The sequence below is a fragment of the Hyperolius riggenbachi genome, chromosome 3 (genome assembly GCF_040937935.1).
Source record: "Hyperolius riggenbachi isolate aHypRig1 chromosome 3, aHypRig1.pri, whole genome shotgun sequence".
NCBI classification, from domain to species: Eukaryota; Metazoa; Chordata; class Amphibia; order Anura; family Hyperoliidae; genus Hyperolius; species Hyperolius riggenbachi.
The window spans coordinates 354,307,049-354,330,766 of NC_090648.1; the positions used below are offsets into that span (position 1 = coordinate 354,307,049).

Genomic DNA, 23,718 nt, shown 5'->3' on the forward strand with positions numbered 1-23,718 from the left:
TGGGGGGTACATTTTGCTAAGAGCCACTTTACTGTAAATGCATTTTAACAGGAAGAATAAGAAAAAAACGGAAAAAAATCATTTCTCAGTTTTCAGCCATTATACATTTAAAATAATACATGCCTGCATAATTAAAACTCACGTATTGTATTTGCCCATATGCCCCGGTTATTACATCGTTAAAATTATGTCCCTATCACAATGTATGGCGACAATATTTTATTTGGAAATAAAGGTGCATTTTTTCCGTTTTGCATCTATCACTATTTACAAGTTTAAAGTAAAAAAAATATAGAAATATTTCATCTTTACATTGATATTTAAAAAGTTTAGACCCTTAGGTAAATATTTACATGTTTTTTGTTTTTATTGTAATGTTTTTTTTTATATTAAACATTTTATTTGGGTATTTTTGGGAGGGTGGGATGTAAACCATAGTTTTATAATGTAATTGTGTGTTGATTTTAATTTTTTTTACTTTTAGTTGTAGTTTTACTTTTTGGCCACAAGATGGCGTCCATGAGTTTGTTTACATGATGTCACTCTAAGCGTAACACACGCTTAGAGTGACGCATGGGGGAGGCAACAGCCAGAAAAAGCGCAGCTTCCGAGAGAAGCTGTCGCTTTTTCAGCGGAGAAGAGGAATCAGTGATCGGGCACCATAGCCCGATTCACTCATTGCCTGGCTAACGAACCGCGGGCCGATCGGCCGCGGGAGCGCGCGGTAGCGCGCATGGTTCCTGCGTCCAGGAACCAAAATAGGTTAATATCACAGGAGATGCATAGTAAATGCACCATTTGCTGAGAAATATCATTAAATTAAATCATGAATTAAATTAGTACATGGCAAAGAAATGAACAGCGCTATTTAAAAACAGATAAGTGCCTACCTGCAAGAGAGTGCAATCCCCACTTGTGTTCATTTCTTTGACATTTAATTCATTTTTGGTCAGCTGCTCCCACTCCCACATTGCTTTTGGTGCATATGCAGAGCTTTCTGTTTGGGTTCAAGGTGCGTTTGCAGTTTCTAGGGGGGCTCAGTGCACATCTGATTGTAGGCCTTTTGCGCAATTTTCAATTTTCGATTTTACTTGGTATGTGTATGCTAGGTCTGTTGGGTGATTTTAAACTTAGATAGGGTGGGGACCCCGAGAGAAGGCTGCACGAGCCGTCCCTGCTAACATGCTCTGCAGCGTGGAACAGATGTCTCTCTCAATAAGAGAAGGGTAAGGTCCCCGGATAATGTGTAACGCATGGATTTGCTTCCATTGTTTGTATTGTGAGATGCATTAGTTCTTAATGCACCTGTTTCACTGCAATGAGCACACTTGTGCCTTTGAGAGGCTTATTGGCCCTATGCAGTGAGTATCTATCAGGTGCATCTTGGTTAGATGCGCGACCATTTCATTTTCTCCCCATTGCATTGTATGCTAGGTGTGTATTTTATCCCACAAGTGGGGCTTGCACTCTCTTGCAGGTAGGCACTTATCTGTTTTTAAGTAGCGCTGTTCATTTCTTTGCTATGTACTAATTTCATTCATTTTTGGTCAGATGCTCCCACTTAGCAGCATTGCTTTTGGTGTATATCCAGAGCTTCTGTTTGGGTTCAAGGTGTGTTTGCAGTTTCTGGGGGGGTTCAGCACACCTCTGATTGTAGGCCATTTGGAAGTGGCCTGGTGATGCGCTGATCCACCTTTTGCGCAATTTTCAATTGGTCCAAGATTTGGCAAAATGCAGCAAATACTTGTATCTGTGTGCAGACTATGGGCTTGATTCACAAAGCGGAGCTAACTGTTAGCATGCCTGTGAAAAGCCCATTAGCACGTCTAAAAGAGGTTTTCGCGCGCAAAGTGTACAGAGCGCAGGGCGCTCCGCGCGAAGTGCCCATTAAAGCCTATGGGACTTAGCGCGCGCATAGGACTTTGCGCGCGATCTGATTGAGAAAAACGGTGCTAACCTACTTAGCACCCTGGTTAGCGCGCCTAAAGGCTTTAGACATGCTAAGTAGGTTAGCACCGCATAGTGAATCAAGCCCCATGTGTAGAAGATTCTTATACTTTGGTACAGGACTTCAGTGCGACTTCATAAATGACTACCCTCTATACCAGGCATGGGCAAACTTGGCCCTCCAGCTGTTAAGGAACTACAAATCCCACAATGCATTTGCCTTTATGAGTCATGACTGTGGCTGTCAGACTCCTGCAATGCATTGTGGGACTTGTAGTTCCTCAACAGCTGGAGGGCCAAGTTTGCCCATGCCTGCTCTATACCCTGGCATGCTGGAGAAACAGTGGGGATCTTGGTATTATGCATTTTCCTTTTCTTTTCTCTTTCTTCTCTACACTACTTTCATGTATGGGTTTTCTGAGCTGTATATGGCCTGAGGGCAGCTATTGTTTAATACTTCTTTTTGGTCTATTAGTATTTCGTACAGTGCCTAGTTGTGTCTGTATGCCATTTCGCCTAGACCGAAAAAAATATATGTGACTTCACCACTTCTTAGTGGCCTTTTTGCTATTTGGCCCTTAGGCCCGGTTCACATTTGCATTTGCCAACGGAACCGGCTGTAAAAACTGTTTTTCCTGATCCTGATGGCCGGATCAGCAAGGCCGGCTCCACAAAAAAAACGCTAATGTGAACCGGACCTTACTTGCAAAATAGTTTTTTATGTTTTTTTCTAGCTATTCATTGTTTGTATTTTTTGTGGTTGGCTGTATGTTACTATCTTTAAAAAAAAAATGTAATTCCCCCCCAAAAAAAGCTACGAAGTCTTTTTAAAAAATGTTTTTCATCTTTCATCTTCCTTAACATACCCTGCACATTTGGTGCTTCTAGCATGTACAGGGCTTTGCTATTAACTGCTAATTATATATATAATGGCAGTCGTAATTGCGACTTGTAATTATCGACAAAACATGGAATTCTAACCCGTAATCAGATTCAAATCGAAACTGCGATTCATTCTGTAATTTTGATTATGGTCGAATTGAAAGCACATGAAGTCATAATCGCAACCAGTCAAAACTGGCCCCTTTTGAGCATCACTGGTGCTCTGACTTCCCTTGGACTTTACTGATCTGCAGGCTAGTTCCAGAAGTATGAATCTGAAAATGTGTTGCCACAGGATAAACAATACAGTCAGAAACTGCCCTGCTACTCTGCTAGAATTGTCCATAAATGAGTGATGAGCTGAAATTTTGCATGGTAATTTGCAATCACGATGCAAAGTTGTAGGCTACTTTCACACCAAGACGTTGCGTTTTAGGGGACGTTAAGGTCACATAACGTGCCACTAACGCAACGCGTGGTGGTGTTGAAGTTGGACGTCAATTTGAGCCGCGTTATGCGGCTCTCAAAGCAGGCGCTCCACGTTAGTGATAGGAGGTCCGGATATTTTTAAGGATTCGGATCATTCGAATCGGATCATTGAAAAGATCCGGATCTTTGAACTGAATCATTTGAATCATTTTACTAGGGAAGTAGACTGGGGGTGAAATGACTAGCAGGACAGGACTTTCCCTGCACTGTACATTCTGTATGTTCCTGTTTTTTCCAGACAGACATCCACTGTGAGCTCTTTCATTGTGATGATCCGGATGAGTCGACTCACAAAAAAGATCTGGATCAAATGAACGATTCATTCATGATCCAAACAACACTAGGAGTCCCACCACCAGTCACCACAGTGCAGTGAATATTAATTAGCCATGTGGCTAGTCACTGAGCATGTGCAAACAATCTAACCCAGCTCTATAGGGGTATAACGTACAGCATGCTGCACTTTCATTTAACGTGCAGCGTTATACCCTAACGCAACGTGTGCACTGTGAACAGCACATTGATTTTACAGTGCTGTGAGTTAGGCTGCGTTACTAGCTGCTGTAACGTGGGACTTTAACGTCCCACTGTGAAATGAGCCGTAATGTGTAATTTTTGGCAAAATCGTAATTAATTTTGCATTAATTCACAATTTTGCGTTGTAATTTACAAGGTATGGCAAGCCGATTGATCCTTCCTTGATAATACATTAATGGACTGCATTCTAAGCTGCTCATTCGATCTCAATCAGATTTCAGGAGAAATGTATCAAGCATTAATCAAACCACTAGCATTGTTCCACTATATGAATTTAACCCCTGCCTGTTGATCATGGAGATTATCCAACATTTCTGATTACACATTCAATCCATTAACTGCCCAAAAGTGATTAAAAGTTGTTTGATCATATACATTGGGGGAAATAGATTTGCAGAAGATTCAATCAAAGTAACTGAGTTGGTGGAAAAATCCATACATGTATGGCCTGCTTTATACACAATAATGATAATATAGAGAGTAAAAGTATTTTCTTTAGGCCCCTTTCACACTAGTACAGAAAACCTGCATTGTGTTACCCTTTTTTACCGCAAGTTGCTGTAAGTGCAGTGTAAGTCCGTGGAGTGTAGCGCAGTTAATGCGGTGCAGTGCGATGCGCCAGAAGCATCCAATCTGATGCAAAGTTTGCTGCACGTTACCGCATGATCCACGCCTACCGCATGGATTATGTAGCAATGTATGTCAATGGGTGATGCAGCAAGTGTGCACTACAGGAGAGCGGTGTGACACAGCTCGGACGCGGGGAGTGACAGGAATCCAAGTGACATACTTCCTACCCAGCAGGAAGTACGCCACTAGCCGTAGGGCGGGGCTATGCATATGACCCTTTAACCGCACTGTGGCACAAGGTCATATGAAGGCCGATTTTTGCAATGTGGAAGGAGCATCACACTGCACCGCAAATGCACACATCAGGTGTAAAACCGGCCTTGAGTTATTGATTTTGTGAGTGCCAGTGATGCTCGGATACACCCAATCACGGATTCAACCTATTCGGCCGTGGTTGAAAAAGAATCGGGAAATTCCGTGATTAATTTCTGGATTTGAAACAGACTCACAAATTCGACCCGGATAATTCCTGTGAATGAGGCAATCACAGAAATTCACAGCCGTGATCACGGAAAATCGTTTTAGTAAATAGCAAGGCCTCCATACATGCTACAATCCCCCAAATTGCATTGATTATAAAGGTGATAAGGGGCTACAACTTAAACAAAAACAATTCCAAAAAGAACTTTTACTTTTTGAGAAAATGGATTTTAAAAGTTAAATCAACACTTTAAATGCGGCTATTGATTGGTAATAATTGGTTTTAAACAGGGAAATACACTTCAAGCAATCGCAGAGGTGATGGTGAATCCCAATGGCACCTGGCGGAGGTGGTACCACTGGAGGAGGATGAGTGGCCGAAGCCACAAAAACTCCCAGAGAAGTTTTTGCAAATGTTTTTTTTTTCTCTCTTTGCAGCAATAGCAATGTCATGGCAGCAGAGTTGTCCGTGGCCACTGGCGGTGAGAACGCAGACTTAAATAGTGAAATAGAACACCAGCGGCAGCAGGAGGAGGACTAAGCGATCAGTGCGGCAGCACAGCACGACCATGGCACCTCACTGGTGGTACCACAGCTTTATAATGCTGCCCAAAAAATTACATGCATCCGTGGCCCCTGGTGGTGAAACTCAGCGACCGCTGGATGAGGACTAAAGCGGTCAATGTGGCAGCACAGAAAGACCATGGCACCACAGCAGGAGAAGACGAGTGCTGCTGCTGCTGGGAGTGCTGCTCACAGCGGAGGTCTGCGATAAAGTCACGAGTCCGTCATCATTTCCATCAATGCCTGTGAGTGACTCTCCTGAATGATCACACGACGACCCAAGGTGCTGAAAATTGGTGCCACTGGCGTCGGCTGACTTGGCCCAGGCTGTGCTGCTGATAGACGCCTCTCTGCTGCACCCCCTACAGCTGAGCGCCCTCTTCCTGGCCGTGGACTAGTCCTAGAAGTGGCCAAGGCAATGGCACTTCCTCTCCTACCACGACCCCTGCCAGAGATGTTGTATGCACAAGATTTCAAGGTGTAGAAAGTGTGCTAATTTTTACAGTCAATATGTGTGTGTCGGACTGGGGACAGACAGATGGAATATAACAGGGGGCTTTTATTGATTTTTCAGAAAAGAAAAAAAAAACACTGGATACAGTAATAGAACACGAAATTGTACAGCACATGCCTGCACTATGCACACAGCAAACTAACCGGCTCCACGCTAGTAGCAAAGTACAACGTCACTGACTAAACTTAGTGACGGACAAGTGGCAGTGACTGCAACTAACTGAAGTTGATCACTGGCTGGCTGGCTTAGCTAGCTAACAAGTATAAAGAAATAGAGCAGTAGAATCAGTGTGAAGTTGAACCTGCCTGCACTAAGCTCAGCAAATCAGTACACTGTCACTGACTACTACACTGACTACAGCTAACTTAACCCATTCAGGTTCCGTGGTTTTCACGTGAGAAATGTTCACCTCCCATTCATTAGCCTATAACTTTATCACTACTTATTACAATGAACTGATCTATATCTTGTTTTTTCCACCACCAATTAGGCTTTCTTTAGGGGGTACATTTTGCTAAGAGCCACTTTACTGTAAACGCATTTTAACAGGAAGAATAAGAAAAAATGGAAAAATTCATTATTTCTCAGTTTTCAGCCATTATAGTTTTAAAATAATACATGCCTCCATAATTAAAACTCACGTATTGTATTTGCCCATATGTCCCGGTTATTACACCGTTAAAATTATGTCCCTATCACAATGTATGGCGACAATATTTTATTTGGAAATAAAGGTGCATTTTTTCCATTTTGCATCTATCACTATTAACAAGTTTAAAATAAAAAAATATAGAAATATTTCATCTTTACATTGATATTTAAAAAGTTTAGACCCTGTAAATATTTACATGTTTTTTTTTTTTTTTTTGTAATGTTTTTTTTTTTTTATAGTAAACATTTTATTTGGGTAGTTTTGGGAGTGTGGGAGGTAAACAATACATTTATAATGTAAATGTGTGTTCATTTTAATTTATTTTTATTTTCAGTTGTAGTATTACTTTTTGTAATGAGTTTGTTTACATGACGTAACTCTAAGCGTAACACACGCTTAGAGTGACGCATCGGGGAGAGAACGGCCAGAAAAGGCGCAGCTTCCGAGAGAAGCTGTCGCTTTTTCAGCGGGGGAGAGGAATCAGTGATCGGGCACCATAGCTCGATACATTGATTCCCTGGCTACCAAATCCGCGGCCGGGAGTGCGCGTGCACGCGCGCGATCGGCCGCGGGTGCGCGCGGTAGCGCGCATGGTTCCTGGACGTAGTTTCTACGTCCAGGAACCAAAATAGGTTAAAGAGACTCTGAAGTGAGTCTAAATTCACTTTTTGAACATGTAGTCATGTTAAGAACTATAAACCCTGCTAAACCGCCGCCATCCCTCGGCAAAACGAAGGGTTTATACCCCCCAAATACCCTCTCCTGTGTCCTGGGAGCGCTTCCTGAATGAGGCAGAGCTTATGGCTGTAGCTCTGCCTCTCAGCGCATCAATCCCGGCTGATCGCCGCCTCTCCCCGCCCCTCTCAATCTTCCTTCACGGAGAGGGGCAGGGGAGAGGCGGAGATCCGTGCGGCGATTGACGCGCATTGAGGCAGAGCTGAAGCTCATAGCTCTGCCTCCATGAGCAGCAAAATCCACGATCAAGAAAGTCGTGGATTTTGCATGGGGGATTTGGAGGGTATAAACCCCTCATTTTGCCGCAGAATAGCAGTGTTTTAGCAGGGGTAATCGTTTTTAACATGACTGCATGTAAGTTAATCACTCACTGGCTAGCTAAATACAAGTATACAGTCAGTAATAGAGCAGTAGAATCAGTGAATATGCATGCACTAAGCACAGCAATCTGTACACTCTCTCACTGACAACTACACTGACTACTACTAACTTAAGTAATCACTCACTGGCTAGCTAGCTGAATACAAGTATCAGATACAGTATAAGGGCAATGTAAGGACTGAAAACGCTCTTGCTTATGCAGATATGGCCTGGAGATGATCCTTTCAGTGCCACAGTCTAGCAAGGACGGAGCTCTGGAAATGGCCCCCACTTCATATACAGGAGGGGAGGGCAGAGCCTCCCCTACTATGATTGGTTGCTAGGGCCTGGCTGGGGGCCTCTGATTGGCCCAGGGATGTCATTTCCGCCCAATCTCGACCTAGTTACGAATTTCCAGCGCATCACAACCGTGATTGCGTTCCGAATATTTGCAATCACGGAGTTTCCGTGGCCGATTTCCGTGGTCCAGAATTATTCATAGATTCGGATTCGGAAGTCGAATAGTGAAAAAGTGCTTGTGAATCACGGGTATTCAGTGATCATGGAAATTATCTGCCTATCACTGGTGAGTGCTTATTTTATAAGTTCTTCTATGCAGATTGTATACAATGGGCAGGATTCACAAAGCTTTTTTACCTGTTACATGTTACATTTTTAAGCTCCCAAAGAGCAAAGATATAATATAATTCAGGTAAGAAAAGTAACATTGAAATGAAGTAAATCAGGAACAACTTACTTTAAGTGATTATTTTGCTTGTAAATGTGCTAAAAGGTTATTTTTATTAATTAGGTAATAAGTCGTGTATGAGATTTTTTGTGGATAGAGCCCAATGATGGGATACTGTGTGAAGCTTGTAACTTGAAGTGTCAGTTATGGTGTAGTTATCATCAATATGCACAGCAGCATTCTCCTGTAATTGTGCGCTTTCCATGGAAGAGTACGGTAGGTGTCCTGATTGTGTAATGTGTGGGTGAACCAGTTAAACACGTAACCAGAGACAGGCCTAATAAAGAGCTATTTTTACACTGGTTTTAAACAGTACTGATGTGTGCTTAGAAACCACGTACCTTGCTGATGGATGTGTCTGAAGTAATAGGAGCTGTGTTCCCTAACTGCAGCCTATCATAGTCACACTTAGTATGTAACACCTTTCATAGTAAAAGCACAATACAGCTTCCACTGATGTTATACCTAAAAGTCCAATAAACTGGTATTACACGTAATCAGTGCGACGGAGGATGCTGGTACTATGTACATCCAATGACAATACTTCGTCTCATTAGAGCCTGCATTTGTCCAGAAACTGCTGTAAATAAGTCATGTATGACCCCAGTTCCTGTATATGTATTCTCTAAAGGCAAAATGTAAGAGGTTTTGCCCTTGCATAACTTGGTACTGCGGATGCAGTTCTGTAAATTTGCCAAGAGGCTTTTTCTCCAACCATTTTTAGTCACTTATTAGTTCAGATTTTCTTTCCTTTGGGGAGAAGTAGTTGACGGCTCTCCCAGGTGGTGGCAGCACTTGCAGCACTTGGGGGAGCTGTCTGCGCTGTTCCTCTGCCTCTGGGGTGCGGATGCAGCCTGCACTGCTCCCCTTTCCTGGTAATGTCTTTCCCAAGTCATGTAGCAAGCGTTTCTCTGCAGCTGGGACAATTTTTACAAAAGGTAGGATTCCTTTCCTATGGCGGACAATTGTAAACGGCTTGTCCGGGTGGTAGCCACAATCAGGGTGACTGTCTGTGCTGCTCTCCCCCCCCCCCCCCCTCTCCCCAGGTGCAGTTGTGGGTGGCACTTCCTGGCAACAAGTGTGCTTGGGTAGCTGCTTGAACTTCTTCCCTTTCTTGGGGGAACCGAGAGGCCTACTTGCGCCGCCCTTGTTAAGACATAAGCATTTTTACATGGACTGATTCCTCTTAGTGAGAGGAGGAGGGAGTGTAGTTGATTTCAGCCCTGCATATTCTGTTATTGCAGATGCAATTGCACATGCTGTGCCTTTAAATTAGCTTTTTCTGCAAACATTATAAGTCAGGTGTAAACATTATAAGTCAGGTGCTGCCTGACCATGCTACTTATTTGTATGAGAATGTAAGAGGAACATCACTCTAGATCTGAGGTCTTCTTGCAGAGTGTTAATCTAAACCCTTTGTAATGAGGTTTGAGCTTGAAGGTGTTCACTTTACCTGACCTGCTCAGGAATGCTCACATATGTGGAATGAAAATGAAAATGCAGAACACTGAGTTAGGGGACGAAATTCTCTGGCAAGTAAGTTAAGAGCTAGAGGAGAGGAGGTGAGCTAGAATTCTTGTTGTCACTTGTGTATATTCCTTGTGGTCACTTGTAGTTAACACTAGCCTACCTCCTCTCCACTCCTAACACTAACCTCTGCTGTCTCGACTCCCAACACTAACCTCTGCTCCCGACTCCCAACACTAACCTCCACTCTCCACTCCTAACACTTACCTCTCCCCTCTCTACACCTAACACTAACCTCCCCCCTCTCCACCCCTAACACTAACCTCCACTCTCCACTCCTAACTCTAGCCTCCGCACTCCACTCTCTACGCCTAACACTAACCTCCTCCTTTCCAATCCTAATACAATCCTGCACTCTCCACTCCTAACACTAACTTCCCTCTTCTCCACTCCTGACACTACCCCCCCCCCAACTCCTAACACTAACCTCCACCCTCCCCACTGTTAACAATAACCTCCCCCTGCCTCCATGCATACCACTAATCTCTACCATCTCCACTCCTAACACTACTCTCCCCATCCACTAGGAACACTAACTTTTCCTCGCTTTTCCTAACATTAACACCATTACCAGTATAGGAGTTTGAATTAATTCAATACCCATTCTAGCGCCATCCCTGCTGCTTCCCAAATTGACTGTGACAAATTGATAATCCATTGTATTACCCTTCAGAAGAAAATATTTCAGATGAATGCTTGTATCAGCAGATCGATAGGAAACACCCCAAGCCATAAAAAAATAATATCTAGAAAACCATAAATGTTTTTACCTTTAACATTTGTTCCCCTATCCTTCTTCTTGAATGATCTTCTTTGTCTGGGAACATTAAATACGTCTGTGCCAGATGCCTCAACGCCAATGGGCAGAGACTTCCCAGCTCTTAAGTTCTTTTTCTAAATATAAAAAAGATATGATCAATGGAACTGCAACCCCATTTCCAAACTAATTAAACATTAAAAACAGCCAAGAGCAACCAGTCAGATGTTACTTTTCTGAAATCAAATGAGTTGAGAAGATTTCAAGCTGGTAGTTCTAAGTTACTGCCATGTGCAGCAGCCAAAAGACGTACCGTATATGTCAGCTTTTTGACAGCCATTAACTAATACCATCAAACAATATACATTTTTCTAATAACTAAACATATGGTGTTAAAACCAATATTTTTTTTTTTTGCCACCCGTTGTGCTTACCTTTATTGCTCCGGAGTTGAAGGAGCTGCAGCCTGGGATTAGACTGGTAGGTGAGGAACTAATAGCTGGCAGAGGGCGTCCTTCTACCTCTGATACCATACAATCTTGATAGAGAGGAGACTTCACAAACCGCGCATAGCTATCAAACTTCATCAGATTGAATATCTACATTCAAGACATTAACATTTAAAATCAATAATAAATTAAGGTACACGAGATGCTGTCACTGCTATAGATGATGACTGGTGAATCTCAGCCTAGGTTCAATGACAGAATTAATTAGTGATGTGTGGATGAGTCTGTTTTAATTTTTTAATCTACAGTTGGTGAGACCTGCACCGCCTGCAATTAGTACAGTATGCCGCTGCAAGACTGTTAACTAGCCAACCCCGGGCTATTGCCACATAACACCAACCTTTAGCTGACTCCAGTGGCTACCGATAAAATTGAGAGTTCTGTTTAAAGGGAGCCCGAGGTGAGAGGGATATGGAGGCTGACATGTTTGTTTCCTTTTAGATAATGCACATTGCCTGGCTGTCCTGCGCAAATACTTTAAGCCATAGACTCTGAACAAGCATGCAGATCAGATGTCTATAAAAAATCTAACAAGAATAGCTGCATGCTGGTTTCAGGTGTGTGATTTAGACCCTACTGACCAGTAAGATCAGCAGGACTGCCAGGTAACTAGTATTGTTTAAAAGGAAATAAATATGGCAGCCTCCTTATCCCTCTCATTTTGGGTTCCTTTTAAGATTGGCTTATTGACATTCAAATCCTTGCATAATCTGGATTCCTGAAGGATTTGTTGCAACTGCATAACACCCCCACAATCTAATGCTGGGCATACACGGCACGTTTATGCGCCGGAATCGCATCCCCGCTTGTCCCCGCGGGCACTTCCTTATCTGCGCTTCGTTTCTTCCATTGTCCGCCCGCGGTATCGATCCGGCGCGGTGATTGGACACGTCGGATATTATCAATCGAGCCATCAGCGGCTCGATTGATAATATAAAAGGAGCTGTGTATGCCTAGCATTAGATCAAAAGAATCTAACAACTTGGTCACCCCAGTCTACCTTTAAAACCTTTGGAGACAGAGCCTTCTGTCATGCTGCTCCTACACTTTCAAGCTCCCTGCCACAACCAATCAGGACATCTCCAGCCCTGGAAGAATTTAAGTCCAAACAGAAAAGCCCCCTGTTTAGTCTGGCATTTATGAACACCTGACTATTTCCTCTCTAACACAATTCAGCCTGCAACCCTAAATTGACCTGAGACATATTTATTTGCTCTGAGTCCTATGGGAGAGAAAAGTGCTTTGAAATTGTATTGTATGGTATTGTTAGTTAGAAGGATCCAAATATAATCCAACTGGTATCAGAGGTTGCACTTGCAGGAGCCTATCAGGTGTGATTCTCAGCCTTACAACAATTACTAGTCTGATATGCAGGTCTCACTATTAAAGTGCATTGGCATTTTAATTGATGTGCAGGAAGCTAACTGACGGTGACAAATGAAATAAACAAGATTACAATTAATTGTCTCATACATTTAATTTCAGTTCAGGTTTGCTTTAGATTCAGTAGCATAACTAGAAATCACAGAAATTCCTTTACCTAATGGATATAAGTTGTCAAGACCATATATAATCATCAAAGTCTCACACAGATCAGGCTAGCACACCATAAATCCTACTTACCTGACCTTATACAGATGGTCACCACCTTCACAAACAGAAATCCATCCAATGGTCAACACACCAAAACTATGTAAACGCTTTATTAATCTACCCAAAAATCTAACAATTGCCTAGGGATTCAACAGGATACCCCTTTATTAAGGCATTTGTTACAGTGTTACTGTCCTGACCATTAGAAGGATTGGAGTATACAATAACATGCCATGTACATTGCATATAGCACACAACACAAAAAGTAAGGTCACAGGCTAGAGGAAAATATAACCGTTAACACATTAAAAACCACATTTCTCCCCGCACTTCAGGGCCCAATGTAGCTATTGCTATAAGTTGATTTTAACTACGGTAATTCTCCATCTAATACCTGCTAGATACTCTGCTACTAAATAAATTAAGACATGATGGACCATATGCAATTAACTTTTTCCCCTGAGTTATCTCCTAGGAGATAATGTTAATCTTCTCTTTAAAATTACTTTTCAGCCATTTACAATTGAACAAGTACGCAAAAATTGGTGAAAAAGCACTATCAAATCTAGTTTGAGTATTTTTGTGCTTGTTGGTGGTTTAATTCTTTTTCAAGGTATGAAAATATCACCTGGGAGAAAACACAGGAGAAAAAGTGTATTGCTGCATATGGGCCAATTATTCTACTGTATTCTACAACAGGGAGCACCAATGGTGTAGCACAGCTCAGAACAACATCTGTGGCAATGCTGGGCAACAGCTAGAAAAAAATATTGAAAAGTACTGAAAAAATAGGAAACCAAGACGGAACCAAGACTGGAGGTTGTCATGGCTGGAGCATGAAGTTTGGGCGCCCAATGCTTATGGAAAACTCCCCCATAGACGATAATGCAAATATTGGCTATAAGGCACCCAAGGCAGAAAACTGGGCATACAATAATGATCATTTTGAAAATACAAAGTTATAGCTTTTGAACATTATAGTTTTTTACATTTTTAATGTTTAGTATTTAGAAATGATTCCTTTTTGAACATTATCATTTTGAAATTTATCAATTTCAAAGTTATAAGGTTAGGAAGGAGTTAGGAAGGTTTAGGGTTAGGCATCAGGAAGGGGGTTTTAGGGTTAGACTTCAGGAAGAGGGGTTTTAGGGTCAGGCTACGGCGTCAGGAAGGGGGGTCTTAGGGTGAGAGAAGGGTTAGCTTAAGCTGTAGTAAATATTGTTAATATTTTCTACCATAATTTAAACTATTTACATTTTAAAAGCAAAGAATATCGATAGATATTAACGATAATTTTATTAATGAAAAAGGGCACCCATTCTTCCTTGCGCCCCTATTTTGTGTATGTGTCATGGCAGAAGAGATAGGAGGAAATAAGAATGTAAAAGCCTGTTTGCAGGTCAGTACAGGGAAGGGACACAAGAAGTTTATTCATAAGCCTACTATGATGAGGGTTGCTGGCAGAGGGAACAAAACTGCAGAGGATCAAGACTTGCTCATGAAGGTACCAAAGTTGAGTTGAGATTGATAAGAAGTAGAGCATTGAAGTGAAGGAGACCAGGTTGTAGGAATTGAGATTGGAAGGGGCTGAGATAGACTGGATAAAAAGGAAGAGGATCATGATATGAAATGGTTACATGGAGAGCACCTCCACAAATTTAAAGCAATATGTTTACTATATTGAAATCAGACTGGAAAGTCAGGTAAATATATGCTCATGTCTGCATAATTTATGTGTGCTTACCGTAGTTATTATAGACGTGTAGCACTAACTTCACCAACTATTGCTTTTCTTAACTTTGGCAGTGATGTTTATTTCAGTGAGGCTGGATTTCACTAAGGATGGTCAATGAGATGAAAATAATTTCAAGTTGATGTAGGATTATGCCAGTTTCATATGCAAATGTATGCAGGTTAAAGAGAGCCCGAGCCAGTACAAAGGTGTGGAAACAAAAATACTACCTGATCCGGGGGCCAGGTGGATTAGGTAGTGCTGCCTACTGCTGCTCCAGAGCTATGCAATTTTTAACCTTCATTTTCATAACAAAAAATTGCTCACGACCCCGGGGTCACGACGTTGCAGCTCTGCTCTGTGCTCTCATCGCAGTACACTCATCGGGTACACTTTAAAAATGGACCAGTCGAATCCCATCAAGGTGGAATTTGATTGCTCTGTTTGAAGCTGCTTAATTTGCATAATTGTATAATTCACCAACATGGAATTATTTGCATCTCACTGACCATCTCTAGATCTCACTGTTATTTCTAATAATAATCAAGATAATACAGTATATGTATACAGCAGCAAGATGCTAATCAGAATACCCATTTAATTGACCAAATATGCTTGTCATTGCACTTCAACTATCTCCTCTCTTTGGATTCATCTAGTGGCCAGGTCAGTCAAGTATGACCTTGCAAAGAAGTCGCATTACAGCTAATGATGGAGCAGTATTGCTCATCTCTAATATTACCATACAATGTATTAGTGATTGCTTAGGTTCTGCTTATTTCTCAGATCACTGGTCCTTACCTCTGCATGTATCATTGTTAATGTTGCCTTGCTTTGCTCTCAGCTGTTAGTGAGATTGCAGTGATTACTTTTAAAAGAAACATGTGACTTTCAAAAAAAAATCATCTTCACGCTGTGCAGGATCCCTGCTAACAGATTCAACAATAGCTTGTTGCATATGTTCTTGTGGCCGTGCCCCTAGTAGTGTATGAGTGAGGCCATACTGCGCAGTGGGGCTGGAAGGTAGAAGAAGGTCCCGGCGAGCAGTGGTGAATAAAAGGTGGACACTGGAAGCCTCTGGACCATCTAGAGGCTTCCCTCTATGTGGGTGAGTGTGTATTTTTAGTCACAGGTTCACTTTAAGTGCTGTATAATGAGAGCTAGAATGCTTGCAAATTGACCCTTCCTATGAATGAAGGGTTCATTGAATGAATGTACTTTATCAGTAAAGCCTGCAAAGCAGGTGGGATGTGAAGTGCTCAAAACAAGTTTTACTTCCTGCTTTGTGCATAAGACATTCTAGGACATCTGGGCATCTTTTACAACAACCCTTATAGTTTTGTCATGGTTTCTAGTAAAATCCATAAAAAAAACTATGACAGCTGCAAATAATATTTAAAGTGAATTGTGCACCTGCCACTCTGTGTCAGGATGAGCTGTAGTGAGGAAATTGGAGTTAGTGGTAGGACCAGGGAATTTGTGGGTTCATAAACTCTAATTCTTACAAACCCTGGTGTATGTTCCCATTCCTATTCATTCTTCACTATCCCACCTCATTCCAAGGGATGGAGACCCTTACTGTACTGGGACAGGTGAGTATGGGTGGAGATTGTATCCCTGCACACACCTCTAGTGCCAACATCTCAACACTGAGCACAGTATTAGCAGCCAAGCACAAATGGTGCTGAGATGGCAGAGATGAAACCAAACTTATTTCCCACAGTGACTTCTCCATAGATGTACAGTATCTCCCAAAAGTGAGAACACTTGTCCCATATTTGTAAATAGTATATTTTCCCATTAAAATATATAATAAAATCTTAAATCCAGGCCACATCAGAATCCTGGGTAAGACAGGTAATGGAGAACAATCTCTGTGGGCAGAAACAGAGACAAAATGAGACCCCTCCACCACCGTATCCAAAACTGAGAAAAAGTTTTGATTGCAGATAATGACTGTATAATCTTAAAGTGAATGGGAACTGCATTTTAAAAAAAATGAAGCAAATACTTACCTAAGGAGAGGGAAGGCTCTGGGTTGTATAGAGCCTTCCGTCTCCTCTCTCGGTGCTCGCTATCCTGTGCTGGCTCTCCCTCCCCCCCCTTCCCCATTTCAATCTCCCGCCGAAAGGGTATTTGGAAGTCTTCGGGAGCCGTGTCCTCCCAAAGACATGCGGCTCCATACTGCACAGGCGTAAGCGCGCAAGAGAGCATGCTTGCGCAGGCGCAGTACAGGGCCACCCTTCTTCAGGAGCACTCGGGCTCCCTGAAGACTTCTGAAGCCTCCTTCGGCCGGGTAAATCAGTATTTGACTAATTTAGTCAAATACTGCTACCGGGCGAGCCAGCACCGGAACGACGGGACCAGGAGAGGAGCCGGAAGGCTCTATAGGACCCAGAGCCTTCCCTCTCCTTGGGTAAGTATCTAGCTCATTTTTTAAATGCGGTTCCCATTCACTTTAAGAATGTATTATTACATTTCTGTAAGGCTTTAGATCAAAGACCAAGAGAAGAGGTTAGCACATTTAAAACCAAAATAAGAAAACCTTACCTCAAGGATTAAACCATAATCTTGAGTTCAACTTAAAAAAGGTCTGTTTCTGTAACCGATACAACAGAATACCTAAGAAGCTTGGGGTGACCCAGAAGCACTAGGCAAGTAAAGAGGAATAAAAGAGACCAAAAAAGCCCTCCCACTAAAAAGCAACGCTCAGTGTACTGAGGCAAATTATGCTATAATAATACATGGCCCTCACCTGTTGCTGCTGGGGTTTGAATAGATGGGGAGTTGGTTTCTGCAGCATTTCCTCTGTAATAAGAGCTTGCTGATCCACATTGATAGGACACAATGAACTGCTGGATAGATATTCATTGTAGATCCACCGAGATTCCTTCAGAAGCTGTGAAACAAAGAAAATATACTATCTTATATTTTATTGGTAGGTTAAGGGCTGCTATCACTGCAGTATAGATTGTACTCCTATAGGAGGCCCACTTGATTGGTACGGCGCCATGTCCCATAAGGATTTTAATCCAACCACTGGACTAGAATAAGTATACCCTCCTGTGACTGGAGAAGCATGCACATTGGCTCACAGTAATTTATTACCGATACTCAGCTGTTTTGAGATTGTGACACATATCTGTGGGTTATATGATGAGAGACGCTGCTGGAGCCATAGAGACTTGGACGCTGAGGAAGATGGAGGAATACCAAGCGGCTGAACTATGGTCAAGTACGTTACCTCTCCACTCTGCTCCACTCAAGACGCTACATGAGGCACCTCTGGTCACCTAAAACTGGAGGTACAGGTGGCTATCTAATACTGGGGAAACCCTCTGACTACTTGGCTACTTAAAGTGACTATACAGCCAAAAATAGACATATCTTGTGTTTTCTTCAGAAGTTGAAGAGGTGTTTTACTCAACCAGACTAAGACCCTCCGAGCTGCCACTTCTGGCGCTTAGCCCTGCCCCCTTATGGACAAGTGTGTCTGATACAGAGATTTCCAAGGCTCCCGTCCATAAGGAAGCAGGACTAAGTGCCAAAAGTGGCTGCATGGAGGGTCTTGGAGACTGAGTAACAAAAAAAACCATGACAAACTCATAACTTTTTAAGAGAACATGGTATACGCCATGTCTATTTTGGCTGTATAGTCTCTTTAATACTGTGGGCAACTCTGGCTACCTAATACTGGATGCACCCCTGGCTACATAATAATGGAGGGCACATATGACTACCTAATACTGATAGTCCCTTCTGGATAACCTAATACTGAGGGTACCTCTGGCTACCTAATACTCGGTACACCTTTGCCTACCTAATAACAGAGGGCACATTTGGCTACCAAATACTGGGACCTCCTCTGGCTACCTAATACTGGGGGAATCTCTGGATACTTAATAATGGTGAGTACATTTGTCTACCTAATGATGGGGGGGGGGGGCTCCTGGATAAATAATACAGGACACTCCTCTGGCAACCTCACACTGGGGGCACCTCTGGTTACCAAATAATGGTGTGTGTACTTTCACCTACCTAATACTGGGAGTACTTCTAACTTCTAAATACTTAATACTGAGGGGCTCCTCTGGCTACATAATAATTGGTGGGGGGAGGGCACATCCCTAATACTGGGACAGCATATCTGGCTACCTAATACAGCAGGTCAATCTCACATGGGAAACTGCAGGCCATTCTCCATTAAATTATCCCAGGAGGGCCCCATGGTTTGTAGATATAACCCTGAACATGGAGTTACAACGTGTAAGATTACTTGGCAGTTCTAAGATGGCATTTTTAATGTATATGTGTGTTTAAATAGAGACAACATTTCCTGCAGTGCTTTACAGAGTATACAGTCTTTATCACTACCACTCCCCCAGAGGAGCTTATAATCTAATCCTAACAATACTAATATGCCCATTATAGTCTAAGGCCAATTTTGATAAAAGCCAGTTGATGTATTTGTATGTTTTTGGGAAATGGAAATGAAGTCTGAACACCTGGAGGAAGGCCACACAAACATGGGGAGAACATACAAGCTTCATGCAGATAATGAGCTGGCCCAGATTTTAACAGGAAGCATAGTGCTGCAAGGAGGGAGTACTATCCACTATGTCACCATGCCAGCTTAAAGCAGTATAAAACCCTGACATAATATATCAATAAAAACATGTTTTCCTACTTTTTATATGCCATACAGTTATCATATTTGCTTTTGTGCATAAGTATTATTATTCATTTAGAGATTACAAGTTTCCAAAGTACAGGGTTTTTTTGCTCTGAGAGCTGCCTTTGCATTGTATTCATAACTGGTTTATTCATCTTGAATTTTGAGCAGAAATGCTTTCTGAGTGTCTTACTGTGTTCAGGAGTATCTGCACTTTCAGAGAAGTATTTACTTAATTGTATCAAGTGAGGAATATAAACACAAGATAACATTATCTCCAGTTCGGATGTGTCCAGCTTTCTCTGCAGGGAACTTGTAAGTCCTGTGTTTAACTAACTGAATGCTGTTCTAGTAAAAAAAAAAAAGGTGGTAGTATATCCAGTTCGGCCTATCTGGACGAGCTTCCTCGTCCAGATAGGCACTGCTGCTGCCGCCGGCTCGTGCGCGTGATCGGGCGTGCCCCCGCGCACGCTCCCGCTGCCCGCCGCTAGCCCCCCGATCAGTGAATGGGAATATAATTCCCATTCACCGATCTAACTTCCCCGCAGAAATACCGACACTTTCTCTCCAGAGAGCGCGGTATTTCTGCCCCCAGGAAACATCTCTCCAGCATTTTAGTTCCTGGATGCGAGATCGTTCGCATCCAGGACTTTTTTTACTGTGGCCATCTGGTGGCCAAATAGTAAACTGCACCAACATACATTTTTAATAAAAAAAAAAATTATTTTACATTTAAAATTAGAGTTTCCCTCCCACACCAAAAATTATCCACATACACTTTTTTTTATTAAAATAAAAAAATAAAAAATACAATAAAAAAACAAAAACAACATAAATAGTTACCCAAGGGTCTGAACTTCTTAAATATGCATGTCAAGAGAATATGTTATTATATTATTTAAAATTATAAGCTTATAAATAGTGATGGACGCAAATTGAAAAAATGCACCTTTATTTCTAAATGAAATATCGGCACCATAAATTGTGATAGGGACATTGTTTAAATGGTGCAATAACCGGGACAGATGGGCAAATAAAATACATGAGTTTTAATTACGGTAGCGTATATTAATTTCAAACTATAATGGCCAAAAACATTTCTACAGCAACCTCTCCATAAATGCAATGTGGAATCTGGTATTCTGCAGGTCCAAGATCTGGGCGTTTGCCTATGTTGTCCAGGTTAAGCAATGCCACAGAACACCTTGGCCCATATGCAATTAACTTTTTCCCTTAGGAGATCATTTTTCATCTTCTCTTTTGACTAACTTTTCAGCACTTTGCAATTAAAAAAAAGTACCAAAAGGTAGGCGAAAAAGCTATCAAAATGATTGTTAGTATTGTCTTGCTTGCTGGTGGTTTAAAGGGACTCCGAGCAGTGCAGAAACTATGGAAAGATGCATATCATTTTAAAGCTCTCTTTCTCCTCTTTCCAATGATATATAAACTGCCGCCCTACGCCTTTTAGTTTTCACTATTGTCGCGATTGAAATTGCCGCGGCCGTGATTTCAATCGCGAATTTAAAGAAAACTAAAAAGCGTAGGGCGGCGATTTAGGTGTCGCCAGAAAGAGGAGAAAGAGAGCTTTAAAATGATATCCATCTTTCCATGGTTACTTGTATTACACAGGACGACACTTTCCCTAGTGTCAGCAGCTCCATTCAGCAGAATGGAGCTGCTGACTTTAGGAAAAAGTCGCCCTGTGTAATACAATGTAACTATGGAAAGATGGATAACATTTTAAAGCTCTCTTTCTCCTCTTTCTGGCGACACCTAAATCGTCGCCCTACGCCTTTTAGTTTTCTTTATTTTCGCGATTGAAATCGCGGCCGCGGCAATTTCAATCGCGAAAATAGCGAAAACTTAAAGGCGTTGGGCGGCAGTTTATATATCATTGGAAAGAGGAGAAAGAGAGCTTTCAAATGATATGCATCTTTCCATCGTTTCTGCACTGCTCGGAGTCCCTTTAAAGGGCATTCTATTGACGACAAGTACAATGTACAAATATCACCTAGGAGAAAACTAAGGAGAAAAAGTGAATTGCATATGGGCCCTTGTGTAACTACTTCTGTTGAAGTTTTTTGAAACAATATCATGGAAACATGTAGATGCTTTACTTTCTCTTACATATCACCTAATGCCTGATAGGATACCCACATTTATCATACAGCTCTTTTCAAACATTGTCAATCTGAGAAAACCTCTGCGTTATTGTAGGAAATTCAGTCACAGTAGTCAAACTAGCTATAACTACATTTCAAGGTTTAAACACAAAAACAATGAGAAACAGTCACATCGCTTCATAGAACATTTACAAATCAGGAAACCACGTGTGGCTCGATGTTAACACCAACACACGCCTAGGAAACTTATTCAAGTCTGAACCTATTCATACAAATTAACCACACAGGTGTCCACAGCTAGGAAGTTAGAAAAAAGGCACACACATACACACAAACACACAACAACCAATGAGGTGTGAAAGAAACTAAGAAGTCTCTATTGTGCCGTTTTGTGGCCCACAGAGGAAGGTATTCTGACCACGTGCAGCATAATTCATTATTGACCAACACAGGAACAATAAAGCAAGTGTAGTATGTTTTATTATCTTTGAGCTAGTTTAGCAATGGCTCTTTCAAATGCAGAAGAAAATGCATCACAGAGGAACAGACACTTTAATCAGGAGGCCTGCTTCACATATTACCCTGATAACATAAATTGCAGCTGTTTGTATGATTCCATGCAGATAATGCTATACGGCATAATGGTATGAGTACCTGGGCTATGACACGATGTGTTGCTTTTCTTGTTCACCGAATCCTAAAGAACTGCACTTCTGCAAGGTAGACGGCCATCAGGGAGGCCTCTCCGTGTTACAGAAAGTGGTATGCTACCCAGCTTTCCCCAAAGGCAGTCTACCTGGAGCACTGACACAAATGGTTCAGTGAACTCCATTAGCAGCACATGGATTGCTCCTGCCTCCTAGCTGCTGCTGTTCATTAAACAAACGAATAATACTTTGCTCAATAAAAATAACTCTTCTTTGCTCTCTACCTTAGAGGAGTGATACACTGCCTGTTCTTTGCTTGCATATTTACTCAGGCCATCAGATTTGGGGGAGAGGGGGCATCAAATCTTGCCCCACTCCCCCTGAAAAATTTTCACGGATATGTCCAAACCCACAGCAATTTTCCCCTGCAGAGTAATACCAGTGCCGCCGCCCCTTCCCCTCAATAAAGCCATGTTTCCCCTGCCCCACACACCCACAAAAAAGGAAGTACTGGCGCCGACATATGTTCTTGTAATAGCATGCAGCTCCTCCTATCTGTCTTGCTCATGAGGTGAGGACCTCTGTGTATTATTACAAGTAGATACAAAACTGGTACAAGTGATCCCCTGCACACTCAGCAATTGCAGCTAATAGGAGAGTGTCACAGGGGAATCCCAAGGAAGTAGTTTGGTCTCCTATGGCCCTGGGCCCCCCAACAGACACAGGACCTGCTACCCCCAGTTTTTAATCTTGGCTTTTGCTTTCTTTACATTTAAAAGTAGTTTTGAAACCATGGTATTTGTGCAATAGGATTTTTACATGTTGGAGCTTATTTAAGATTGAATATAGGCATTTGGTTAGCCAAAATTGCAGAAATGTAACTTTTTTTATCACAATTACCTGTTCAGTGTCATCTTCAGGAATGGCTTGGAACTTTTCACATGATTTCCAAAAGCATATGTTTTCGGCACTGTATTCTTTCTTTAGAAACTCCTATAAAAATAGAAAGAAGTTGTGATATCCTGAAGACTGGAGGCTTCAAACAGGATTGTTTAGTAAACCTGTAATGAGAGCCAAGTGCACTGTAGCAACCAACCAGATTTCAGTTTACTTTACCCAGCAGCCTTCTACTGGTTCCCATAACACTAATAGGAAAACTAATACTAACCTTAATCCTATATAAGCCTAACCTTATTCTAATCCTGCATATGCCTAACACTATCCTTTTCCCCTACCTTATGTCTAACCCGCCAAAACCTTTAAGGGAGGGTCACACTTGAGGGCGCGGGAAACCAGCAGTATTTTCCCATGGCCAAATCAACATTCTAGGCTGCCAGTCAGCAGAGAACAGCTTACTGTTGGCAATAGGGAATCCCAGGTGTTGTGCGATACAAATCTACAGTTTCTGCTTTGTTTTCCCTGTCGCAGAAAACCGCACACTGGGAAGCATTTTTTTTTTGGGGGGGGGGGGGAGTGTGATTGTAGCCATCATAACAGTAACAGCTATGGCTCTTTGCAACATGGTAACAGTCCACAGTTTGAAGGACCCTGCCGCATCAGTCTACTAATATAGACAGGGCTATAGAAAATACCAGATTAGCAAAGAGCCTAAACAAATCAGACGAATCTGCTACCAAGACTGCAAGATAACAGAAGACGGCTGCACTCATTAGCCAGGAT

General features: G+C 42.0%; 1 protein-coding gene across 2 annotated transcripts in view; it reads right to left on the reverse strand.

The window, feature by feature from the left end:
- Nucleotides 1-23,718, reverse strand: part of RGS14 (regulator of G protein signaling 14) — a 152,271-nt gene that overhangs the window by 51,016 nt on the left and 77,537 nt on the right. For both annotated transcript variants that reach the window (XM_068277101.1, XM_068277102.1), the window contains 4 exons: nucleotides 22,939-23,031; nucleotides 17,352-17,495; nucleotides 11,197-11,361; nucleotides 10,776-10,899 (listed from right to left, as the gene is read on the reverse strand). In XM_068277101.1, the coding sequence (XP_068133202.1) occupies nucleotides 10,776-10,899; nucleotides 11,197-11,361; nucleotides 17,352-17,495; nucleotides 22,939-23,031 (526 nt within the window). The remainder of the gene's footprint in view (nucleotides 1-10,775; nucleotides 10,900-11,196; nucleotides 11,362-17,351; nucleotides 17,496-22,938; nucleotides 23,032-23,718) is intronic.